Source organism: Pleurodeles waltl, chromosome 4_1 (assembly GCF_031143425.1).
Source record: "Pleurodeles waltl isolate 20211129_DDA chromosome 4_1, aPleWal1.hap1.20221129, whole genome shotgun sequence".
NCBI lineage: Eukaryota > Metazoa > Chordata > Amphibia > Caudata > Salamandridae > Pleurodeles > Pleurodeles waltl.
In genome coordinates this window covers 209,170,665-209,182,718 of record NC_090442.1, presented here as the reverse complement: position 1 = coordinate 209,182,718, position 12,054 = coordinate 209,170,665, and the positions used below count along the sequence as shown (strand labels likewise).

Below are 12,054 nucleotides of genomic sequence, written 5' to 3'. Positions count from 1 at the left end.
AAAAAACACACAAAAATTAGGAGAAAAGTTCAAATATAAAAAGAGAAAGAGAAAATGTATTATATATTTTTTTTAAATAGGGGAAAACAGGTTTTAAAAGTGGGGGATGGGAAAGATATATAGAGAGGGATATCAGTTGGCCCCAGCACCATAACAAGCAAAAAACACAAGATGGCCACACCCATGTGAACTGCATGGTGCCATTTGTGCAAGAATTCCATGCAAGGATGTACTTCGCATTGCCAGTGATGTTAAACGTCATGCGAATAGGTGCAGCAAGAAACTCCACCTGCTAGCGGATCTCCACGTACCGCAACAGAGGTTTTTTGCGACTTTGTGGAGTTCCACGTTGCGTGGCTACACGAACTCCACACAGGCCTACCTAAAACAGGCCATGTGCACAGCACCTGTGCTCAAGACCCCTGACATTTTTCAGGTGTTTATTGTACAAACAGATGCTTCGTAGCATGGTATAGAGGTAGACAGACAACAGGCCACCCAGGTGGCTAATGCAAATGAGGGACAAAAGTTCAAAATGGTTGAGGTGGCCCATTTCCCTCCAGGGGCTGGACTTTATTGTGGAACACCCCCCTGGGTCAGACCACGCGAAACCATGCAAATGCTGAATGGTTCCTCCAGGTTTTTCCATCTTAGTGAAGAGAACTCCCAAAGGGTTGGGTAGTTCGTCCTTACTTTTTGCTGAGAGGCACACATGTTCGACCTATAAGCCTTAAGGTGTTCTCTCCCAAACTTTTAGCCTTTCTTCCTCCATTTTGCTGAATGTATTTTTGTTGGCCTTAGAACTCTTATGGAACCTTGCCAGGCTCCTGTCTCCCAAACCTAAATGAGGTGGGCTTGGGTCAACCTGTAGCATGCATCCCAAGGAACAGAGGTGGAGTGCTCTTGAGAGACAAGGCTTTGCTGTGGTCTGGGCACTAAAGAAGCTGAGACCATACTTGTTTGAGACTCACTTTTGGGTTCAGATAGACAACAGGCCCCCCAGGTGGCTAATGCAAATGAGGGACAAAAGTTCAAAATTTCCTCTCGGAAACCCCCAAAATATGTGGCAAACATTGGTGGTGCCCTTTCTTTCCTGAGGTATCATTGAAGGAAACTTATCCAAATTGTAAATACCCCTCAGGGGATTAAGGAGGCTCCTTTTGCCTGAAATCACCCGAGCAGCCTCATGCTGCAGAACAAATTTCTTTTTTTCAGTTTTACCTGTGCTCTCAGGTGCTCGTTTTTCTTTTTAATATGGGTCCCACCGCCCTTTTCTATGGAGCAACTGGATTGAAGCTCTTTCCTGGGCCACAACTGTGCAACTTTGTTGGCTCCTCACCTCGATGGTGGAGCTCTGACAGAAGGCACGAGAGCTTGCAGATTCCTGTGTCCCACTCACATCTGCACAGGGTGAACCTTGAAGGTGGTGTGTTGCCCCTCCCTGCAGAAATGAGTGCAGGGAGTTGGGGATTACACAGTGGTGGCGCTCAGGTGCCCCTGGTGTTTTATACCAAAATGGCACCCCGCGGGTACAACAAAAACTAAGGGCAAGGGGGCTCACTTTTTAGGCTGAGCACGCAAGCACTCTGGCCTTTTGCAATCTATCTGTGGGCCTTTAACCATGCCCAATGCACACCCTTCACTATCACTCATTCACAGGCTTGTCTTTCAAAAATACTTTGTTATCATTGGTAAATGCTTATGTTTTGCTGGTACGTTTGACTGCAAGTGAGCTTTTTTTTCCTTTTGTGTCTCTCCTACGTGCTCATGCTCGTGGAGGCCGTGGTGCTTTGAATCGGCTCAATTATGTCACCTGTTTTACTTTACATTTTCAATTTATTTGGCAAGACAAGTCCAGTTTGGAACACTCATAGCTCTAACGCAAGCAAACACAAGACCCATTGCATTGCAAATGCTTGTTTCTGCTTGTGCCGGTCCACCAGAGCTCTGGCATTCATGACTGGAGAGGCCTTTTACTGCACTGGGAATTTTCCCCGTGTGTTAGAGACTTTGGGGGCCAGTTTGAAAGCTCAGGACCACTTTTATTGTCTCTGTCCCTTTCCCCAGCTCCCCAAGGTTGAATGCAGCAGGCATGGGGAGGGTTGAAGAAAGAGAGAAAGAGAGTAAGGGAGGAAAGGTAGATAGTAAGATACCAGTCGGAAGGAAGAGAAGATATATAGAGGAAGACAGAATGGATGAATGAAGAGTGAGATTGTGCAAGGAGATGAAGGGAGCAGGGCTAGTTTGAGCATTTTTGCCAGTGCTGCTGGTGTTTTCCCCATAAGAAGGTGGGGACCTCTATGAATAAAATATAGAACTAAGACTATTTTCTATCTTCAAAAAATTAAAAACACGTCAAGTTAGAGAATAGCTATAAAAGGAAACACAATTTAAGATGTTTGAAATAGTAAAAGAGTGTGGCTCTTATTTGTCACCACTGGACAGTAAATTACTGAAGAAGACAAGAAGTGAACTTTCTGACTGTTGCTTGGTCATTATGAGGCACTATTGGTCCTGTTTGACTACTCATGGCTCCAGTAATTCCCCAGAGAAATTGATAGGAGACCCTAGACTTGTGTCTCCTTCATCAACACCTCATCTTTCTCTGATGAAGATATTTGAGAATGTCTTCTTGGTAAAGTTGAGGTCAAAAAATGCCACTTGTATATTCAATCAATCAATCAGGAATTTGTAAAGCGCACTACTCACCTGTGAGGGTCACAAGGCACAGAGGAAGGTAGGGGGATAAGGGAGAGGGTGCTGCTACTGCTTGAAAAGCCAGGTCTTGAGAAGTTTCCTGAAGGTAAGGAGGTCTTTGGTTTGGCGCAGGTGGGTGGGAAGAGTATTCCACGTTGTTGTGGCGAGGTGCGAGAATGATCTCCCGCCTGTTGTAGTTCGACACATGGGACAGCTGCGAGGGCAAGGGCGGCGGAGCAGAGATGCCAGGTCGGGGTGTAGAAGGAGCGTCGTCTGTTGAGGTATTCTGGTCTGGTGTTGTGCAGTGCTTTGTGAGCGTGCGTGAAGAGTTTGAAGGTGATTCTCTTGTTGACTGGGAGCCAGTGCAGGTTTTTCAGGTGGTCTGAGTTGTGGCAGTGGTGGGGGATGCTCAGGATGAGGCGTGTGGAGGTGTTCTGGATGCGTTATATTCATTATTGTATATTTCCAGCATGGGCATCATGCACTCTACTTGTCTGACCAGTGTTTGTTGAATTACAAGGTTGTTATCGTATTTCTTCACTTGTCACATTCTATTGCATCTTTTAAAATCTTGAAAATGGCCCACGTAGACATGAGAACTACTTTAAAATCTTCATTGTATGCAAAGGATATATAAGAGGTCAGGTGAAAGTGGAGTAAAAGAAGCATCTACCCACTTTCCCAGGTGATTTATACCCACATCAAATCCACAGTGTAGGCAAGACCCAAGAACACTGTGTGTGAATTGATGATTTCACAGCTAGATAAACATGTTCAAATATTCCACGATGAGAGAAAACGAGGGCTTGGTAATCACTCAAGGTAATTCCCACAAGGCAAAGTTGTGCTCTTCGATTTAAGAGAAATACACTGCGCCAATACAATTTTTTCATCTTTTGCTCACACAAAATAATTCAAGCATTTCTGTTTTCTGAAGACCTCAACAGATAGAAAGGAACTCTAAAGAAGTGGTCTATGCCAATTAAGGTTACTCTTTGCATAGCTTTGTCTTGCCAAAATTCTGGTTAATGACCTTCTAGCAAACCTTCAAAGGGCTACTGGAGATGACCACAAATGAGCTAAGTTACTTCAGTGACCCACATGTAAAACAGTACACCCGCAATGCCACTCTAGATTTCTGCATGATGGGGATGTAGAAGGGCCCGGACAGCAATGCCCGGTAAGAATCTGCAAGGGCGGTGCAGAGGCTCGAGACCATTGCACCGCTTGGACCCATTTTATTGCTGCTTTCTTCCCACAGCATGGGAAGTGTGCAGGAAGAGCCAAGGCATGTGCCTGGGTGAAGATTGGGCCAAGAATGAGCCCGTCTGTGCCATTTAGAGCTTGGAAGAGGCTGGGCCACCCTATTGGCTTTCATTCTTTAAATTATCCCGGTAGGCATAAAACTTTCTGTGTTGTGTCTTTCACTGCAACTATGGAGAAAACAAAGGCCACATCCTTTAAAGAAAGTAAAGAGGGCCCGCTACCCCAACAGACATCTATTGATAATTACCTCCAACTGTTATGGGGTGATATCCAAATGAGAAAATGTTGAGGGAAGAGCTGATGCTGTACAACGGCAATCTGCAGAGGAGTGCTGAGAGCAATGGCCAGGTGAAAAGCAGGGGACACAATATTTAGTGGAAATAGATTCTCTACCACAGGCAAAAGACAGGGAATTGAGGAAGATTATAGAGACAGCATCTCTTTAGCTAGTCCACCATCCCAAAAAAAGAAAATAAGAGAGGTAAACACTAGAACTTCTAGAAAGGCTGCTGGTATACCACACTCTTTTGACCGAGTCTCAAGTAACCCATGACCTCATCGTAGTCCACCCTTAGATAGCAGATTGGAGAATACTAAGGGCCTGATTACAACTTTGGAGGAGGTGTTAATCTGTCCCAAATATGACGGATATACCACCAGGTGTATTACGAGTTCCATAGGATATAATGGACTCGTAATACGGCTGGTGGTATATCCGTCACTTTACCGTCACTTTTGGGATGGATTAACACCTCCTCCAAAGTTGTAATCAGGCCCTAAGTGCAATACCATAACAATGGATACTCACAGCTGTATTGTAGATCTATCTAATCAATTCATAAAAAAGATGGAATCCATATTAAATTACTTTTGTACATAATTGGACGATAAGATTCTGACTATCCTAAAATAAAAGAGGTGTGTCCCAGCAAAGGGGACCTATTCAGATAAATGACCTTATTTCAAATTCTCAACATCCTGAGTGGGAAAATTCTCATCTTCCTACATGCAGAGAGCCCCTGCAATCATCACTAGAGTGTACCCCCTTTGTCATCGTGCTACAAGATGACACCCGCAGCAATAAACAGGTTAAACGAGCATGAAAATGCTCTATAACAGAAGACTAGACAATGGTTAAGCACCAAAACGGGCTATCACCACGATCTATTTAATGAGCTTCTTTCAACCCGTAATGTTGGATGGGTAGGTAAATCTAGCAGGAAATCAAAAGGGGACTGTATTGTGATTAATTTTAGGAATCCAAGATTTACTTCATTGTCTAGAAATTAAGATGGAATACAGGGTTTCTTTCATAGATCACACCATCTCCCAACAAACATTTGTAATAAACACAGGAGATTTATTAGACCACAATTTAGAATACAGGATTGTTACAATGTTACAGTTTGAAACCACTTTGAGCTATTTGACACGATGAATAGGCCCGATTGACTGTCACGACACACAAAGGCGGCCATTTTTAATCCAGAGCCTGTGTCTGTTTTGGATGTTAAGTCCCAGAATCTACATACACCTGTGGTCGAAAAAAGAGAACTCTTCAGATAAACAGCCACTTTCTTTTCTTAGGGGTCTAAGTCTCATCTCTTGGAACATAGCTGGGTCATGCACCAAAATTGCAAACCCAGATTGGTTGTCATATGTGAGCAACTTTGACATCATATGTTGTCAAGTGGCCTGGATGAAAGATAAGTTGCACATTGATGGCTTTCACACTTTCACTCATCAAGCCTCACCGTCAGCTGCTGCAAGGGCCAAAGGAGACCTGGCCATGTTAATTTCTGTTCAAATCTGCACACTGAGAGCTTCAGACGTTTGGTCCTCCTCTCATTTTTTTGGCTACCGAGTATCTTTTCCTAATGAACCTGAAATACTGCTGATTAATTTTTATTATAATATTTTTAATCATAGCATTAGCAATGTGATAGACCACTTTGATAGTTTTCTAGACAGTAATTGTGTTTTTACTAATTTGGGTAAGGGACTTTAACATCCTTTTGTGGGATTTTAACAGTCAGACCGTCTGTGGTTTTTCGACTTGAATAATGGAAATATGACTAATTTCAAACACACAGGGCCTGATTCTAACTTTGGAGGACGGTGTTAAACCGTCCCAAAAGTGGCGGATATACCATCTACCGTATTACGAGTTCCATAGGATATAATGGACTCGTAATACGGTAGGTGGTATATCCGCCACTTTTGGGACGGTTTAACACCGTCCTCCAAAGTTAGAATCAGGCCCACAGTGTACAGCGAGCTTTGAATATATTAATTTTGGAAAATTAATCTAGATTTTCCTAGAGCTATAATTCCAAGATTCCAAATTCCAACTTTTACTGGAAACCCTAAATGTAGTATAATTGACTTTATAATGATGTTGGCCAATCTTTCGCCCTTATGTGCTGATTTTAATGTTGTGACTAAGGCCCTCATTCTGACCTCGGCGGTCTTTTCGCAAGACCGCCGAGTTACCGCCGCGGTGAAGACCGCCGACCGCAGCGGTATGCCGCTGTGCGCATTCCGACCGCTGGGAGCTGGGAGCGTTCGACTGGCGGTCGGCGGGAAAGTGGAGACTGGTCAACCTCCACCGCCACGCCAGCAGAACACCGCCCCCAGAATTACGACCCACATTTCTGTGTGGCGGTCTTCTGTTGGCGGTGTGCTGTCGGCGGTCACGTCCCTATGGCTCCCGTCGCCTCCCGGAGGACCAAGGCACAAGGTAAGTTGATCGTCCGTGAGGGGAGGGGGCGGGGGGGTGTTGTGTGATGTGTGCGTGCATGGGGGTGTGCAGATGTGCATGTTGGGGTGCGTGCATGTCGGGGTGCGTGTATGTGCATTTCGGGGTGGGGAGGGGGTTCGTACCACCTCTGGGGGGTGGCAGGGGGGTGGAGGGGGTGGGGAGAGGACTCGGGGGGGCAGTGGGGGGTGGGGGGGACCCCTATCAGTGACAGGGAAGGAATTCCCGGGCCCCGATAGTGCCTACCGCCATGGTTCGCATGGCGGTTCCCGACCGCCAGAAACCGCGGCGGTAAGCAGGGTCATGATACGGGTGGCAGTCTTGGGGCGACCGCCGGGCCGGAGTGCGCAAACTCCAGCCCGTCGGTCATGACCGCCGTGGCGGTCGGAGTGGGGAAGTGGCGGTCGATCGCGGCGGTGACCGCCGCGGTCAGAATGCCATTTTTTGGACCGCCGGTCTGTTCGCGGTCCGACCGCCGCCTCTCCGCCGACCGCCAAGGTCAGAATGAGGGCCTAAATGTCGAAGTGATCATAATCACCTCACTGCTGTATAGAACTCACTTATGAAACCAATGGGTTTGGAAAGAGGAATACAGGGGATAAAGTACACCAAAAATAAAGGATTAGGAACAAAGTGGGACAATGTAGATCCAATAGATTATACCCAAAAAGTAGTTGGAGGGAATATGGACCAAATGTTTATATGATTGTCTAGCGAATTTGATCCTAGGTGGTATCCAAAATGTTTTCACAGAGCTATGCAAGAATATCTCAGGCAAAATAACCCCTAATCTGGTCTCTATTGAGGGACTGTCCTGTAGATGGTTCAATTCAGTGTGCACAGTCATTCAAACAACTGAAGGCTGTACTTCATGCTGTTCCACAATCAAGATATCAGGCTCCTTTATAAAACCACTCTAAAAGCAAGGAAGGATGAAGTGCAAAGCAAAGCCTGGGATGACCTCTTAGAGGCAGGGTGGGCAACAAATTACACAAGATTTTGGGAGATAGTGAACTGCCCTTTCTTTTCTGAACATAACTTGCTGAGGGTTTAGTCCTGAATTCCTGTTGACTTATGGATGACCTATTTCCCAACTATATTCCAATCAGAGATCAGGGAACTTTAACTACAAGAAACAGATACCATGTCCCATATGTACATACATAATCAGCAGGTTTTTCTTATTTCAATAGAAGTCAAGGATGTAGCCTTAGCCATTCAAAAGAGTATTTCAGGAAATGTTCTTGGGCCAGATGGTGTGTCAGTCGACATTTGTAAAACCAGCATTGAGTTATGGGCAAAACTGTTAACAAATGTCTTAAGAATTACAGTGACAGGCCCCACCCCTGACTTATGGAGGACAGCTATTATGATGCCCATCTTTAAGAAGGGGGATAGGTCATTACTGTCCTGTTATCACCCAATATCTTTAATCGCTTCCAGTGTGAAAATTCTGGGATGGGTACTCCTGTCCCGCCTGGAAGTCTGGGCCAAGGAAAGTAATATATTAACAGAAACAGAGTAAGGACCTGGAATTGGCATTGCAGCCTTTATCTCATGACAGCTAAAATACGTTATGGCTAAGGAGGGTGCCATACATCTGGCTTTCATGAATCTTTCCAGTGCCTTTGATGCAGTAAAGCATTCCAAACTCTGGGTCCCAGTGGAACAGACAGGGTTGAAAAGGAGCTGCTTACCGTGCTAAGACTCCTGCATCAGGATACATCGAGTGTGAGCATTTATATCCCATCAGGTGAATGTGCATCCCATATTAGAACATCTCAGGGGTGAGATAGGGGTGCATTCCGGCCCCCTTTTTAATTCTACTTTATATAAATGGTATTAACAATGTCCTACTATGCAAGGGAAAAGATATGCCCCAAATGAGAACCCAGCTAATACCCATCCTACTTTATGCAGATGATGCAATCCTCATCGTCTGTACAACAAATGGCTTACAAGCCCTGCTGGATTCCTTTTTAACCTTATGGAGGTCGTAGGTTTGAAAGCCCTAATACTAAGTCCTAAAGCTACTATATGAGGGGTGTCAAGCTTGAAAAAACAAAAACCTCTAATTACTTGGAGATTTTTTTAACCTCTTCTTTAAGTTGGACCACCCTTTTGAACCTAAAACTACAACAATTTAGTAGCACTATCAAGGTCATCTATAGGTTTGCTCATGCATTACACTAGAAACCAGTCACAGAGCTGGTAAGTATCTACAAAAGTAAATGTATCTTAATGGGGGTGTATAGAGCAGGCTTATGGGCATATAGTATAAAAGTGGAAATCTTGCAATGTGCCGAAAATTGTTTTATTTCTAGACTACTACCCATAGGCATTGCTACTAAGAATTAGGTTTTAGCCTCTTTGGAAGATATTACTGAATTGGCGCCATTGATGTTATAGATAAATATCTGGGGCAAACCTGAGGCATCCTTGGTTAGAACCTTTCCTAACAATTGCCTCATACTTGACAGAGTTGAAATACCATGGCTTTTTTCCCTAAGAAAACATTTGTTACCATTGGTATCCTTGAGCTGCTCTACAACCCATAAGCAATAACTTTTAGTTGCAAAAGAGATGCTAAATTGCAATACCTTGATTATGGTACAAAGTTACGGTTGAAGAAGGCACAATACGAGGAAACAGTTGTTAGGTATTCCTCTGTGTCAACAGCAAACACAAGGGAATCCTATCTAAAGTGGATAACGAATCTCAACTATCAGTTTTACTTAACTCTTTTTAGACTTTGCACTTTTAAGGTAGCTTTTCCCTTGCAAGGAACCGGGCTGAAGAATCTTCCCCCATGTGGATGTGCCACTTTCCAAACAATGCACAGCACACTTTTTATTGCTTTGGCACTGTTCGCTTCACTGCGGTTGTCCTTCCTGACCCCTATCTTATGTAGCGCTAATATTAGACACTACAAGAATGACAGCATCTACACACAATTGACATTTGCATGCAGATATAAATTTTATAAGAGCAGTTTTAGTAATTAGGAAACCTTATAAAGATTTGCATGATTGTCTCTAGGACGTTATTTTGCACAGGATCTTATGAAATGTATTGTATGTAGTATTTGAAATACATATTTTAAAAATAAAGCTAAAATTGCTACTGCTTTTATGAATTGTATATTTCTGTTTTTTGTACTTTTATGGCAATTTACTGAATAAAGATAATTGACTGACTGGAATGTTGAAACAATACATAATTATTCTTGTATCACTTCATAGCATCTTCAATTCTAAATGATATCTCTTTAGTTAACTACTCCATGTTTTTCATTCATACACAAACGTGAGACATTTTCTCTGTTTCCTGTGTTTTTGCAACAAAAATGTTAAATGTATTGCTTTTTAACTATTGGAAGGACAACGAAAGAGAAAGAAAAGAGCGTTATCCAGGATATGGATTTATTTTCAAGCTTTCACCTATATGATCAGAATGTATAGTGTTCTTTAGAGTGCCTTCTTCACCGTCAGTTCTATTTCGCTAGGACTGAGAGTAACAATGGATTCTGTGAATACCTGCTTGTCTGCAACTAATATTGAAAATCTATTGCCAATTCTTTTCAGTGTTTGATTAATGTCGAAAGTGCTGGCAACCAAATGTTTCAAGTGAAGAAGTAAGCATGTCCATTGATTTCCACCCACCCAGCCATCTATTTTGTTTTGTTTTTTAGGACCTTATCATGTTTTAGCACAGGCCTGGATAGAAAATGAACGACATCTGCAGAGGAAATTATTTTGATACTAGTAAACATTAGTTCATACTATATAGGGCCTGATGAGTCAACGAATCTCTCCATCTGTCCTTTCCAACTAGTTTCACGTCCAAGCAGCAACCAGTGACTTATTTTCCTCTAGAAATGGTTTTTCCTACTCTTGATTTTCATTTCTCCTGATCGAACTTGCTGTAGAGGGTGTGCAACCACTTCTCACTGGGTAGACAAATCAGAGTAGATATTTCTTACTAACGTCACCTATCGCTCGGATGCCACCCACAGCCAGAATGGCATTTACCGGTTGGCTTGATGTCCAATTCATTGGCTCAAATTATGTAGTGCCATCTAGAAGATTTTTGACATTATTACACTTTGAACGAAATTACTTAGTTTTATGACAACAACAGGACCCCAGCACAGCAATCGGCATGAAGATGGTGTGGGGCGATCAAATGAAATCAACCGTGATGTTGATTTTGGGTTAGAACCTGCAATATTAATTATTGTACACATACCTATGTAATATCCTCTTATATGACTTTTATTAAAACTAGAACAACAGGTTTGAGGTGAACAATAAACGACAATATTTATTTATGTACAAATCTGCAAATATAGTTTGTGTTGAGATGATTCACACCTATGGTAGTTACTCTATATACAGAGGACGTAAATTAGGGGGTTTCTCATCGGACGGAAGTGACGATGGGAGCGAGTCTCAGTAAGCTGACAGGATAAAGATGATCTTCGAGAAGCACCAACGGGTAGCAGCTAGGAACCAAGTTCAAAGTTTACTTTTTTCATTTCATTTTCTGATTAAACCACAGTGGGATCCGAGTCTTTTCCATTCTGCAGGCTCCTCAGCTTCAGCTCATTCTTGTCAGGGCTGCCCTCCACTCGGGGCTGTGTCATCTGTTGAAAGCGCTGTCCAGAAAACACAAACGAAGAAACGTAATTTACAAAAGCAAATGCGAGAAACAAGCTATTTGTACTTTACCATGTTATGACGAAAAGCGTTACATGTCCATCTCAGATTTTATACCTCAAATGGTCTTAACTGTCATTTGTGATGGTCGTCACTTTAGAACTATGAGGCAATATTCAAAAAGATAATTTGCATGAGTAAATCTCCTCACGTGTAGAAAAGCAACATTTAGGTGTAAATCTTCGCATGGATGAAATTCGATATTTTCACATGTAGATTTACACCTAGTTGTAGGCGTATGCGTCTCCATACTTCTAAAAAGGGGGTTTGGAGATTCTACAAATCAATTTATGTCTAGAAAGTTACTTTTACTTTTTACCTCTTTGTGGAGATATCTGCCACTTGCTTAGACGTCAGCACCGAGGCAGAGATATTCCCTTACAAAGTATTTGGGACAGGTAAGAATGAACTTTAAAGTAAAACAGTAAGTATTGTTTATTGTTTTAAAATTATTAAACCACATTTCCCTATCTCCTATTCAACTAGAGCCACCACTATAAAAAGAGACAACACACCTGCACTAATATATGTTATTAAATGTTAACAAAATGTTTTTATTAAATTAAATTTTATAACATTTAATAATTTGTTTGATTTAATATTATTTTTTATCTA

At 42.6% G+C, this 12,054-nt stretch overlaps 1 protein-coding gene across 1 annotated transcript in view; it reads right to left on the bottom strand.

The window, feature by feature from the left end:
- Positions 1–10,984: 10,984 nt before the first annotated feature.
- Positions 10,985–12,054, bottom strand: part of LOC138287583 (sodium- and chloride-dependent GABA transporter 1-like) — a 596,565-nt gene continuing 595,495 nt past the window's right edge. The window contains exon 15 of the mRNA XM_069228141.1: positions 10,985–11,378. Coding sequence (XP_069084242.1) covers positions 11,271–11,378 — 108 coding nt within the window. The 3' untranslated portion in view covers positions 10,985–11,270. The remainder of the gene's footprint in view (positions 11,379–12,054) is intronic.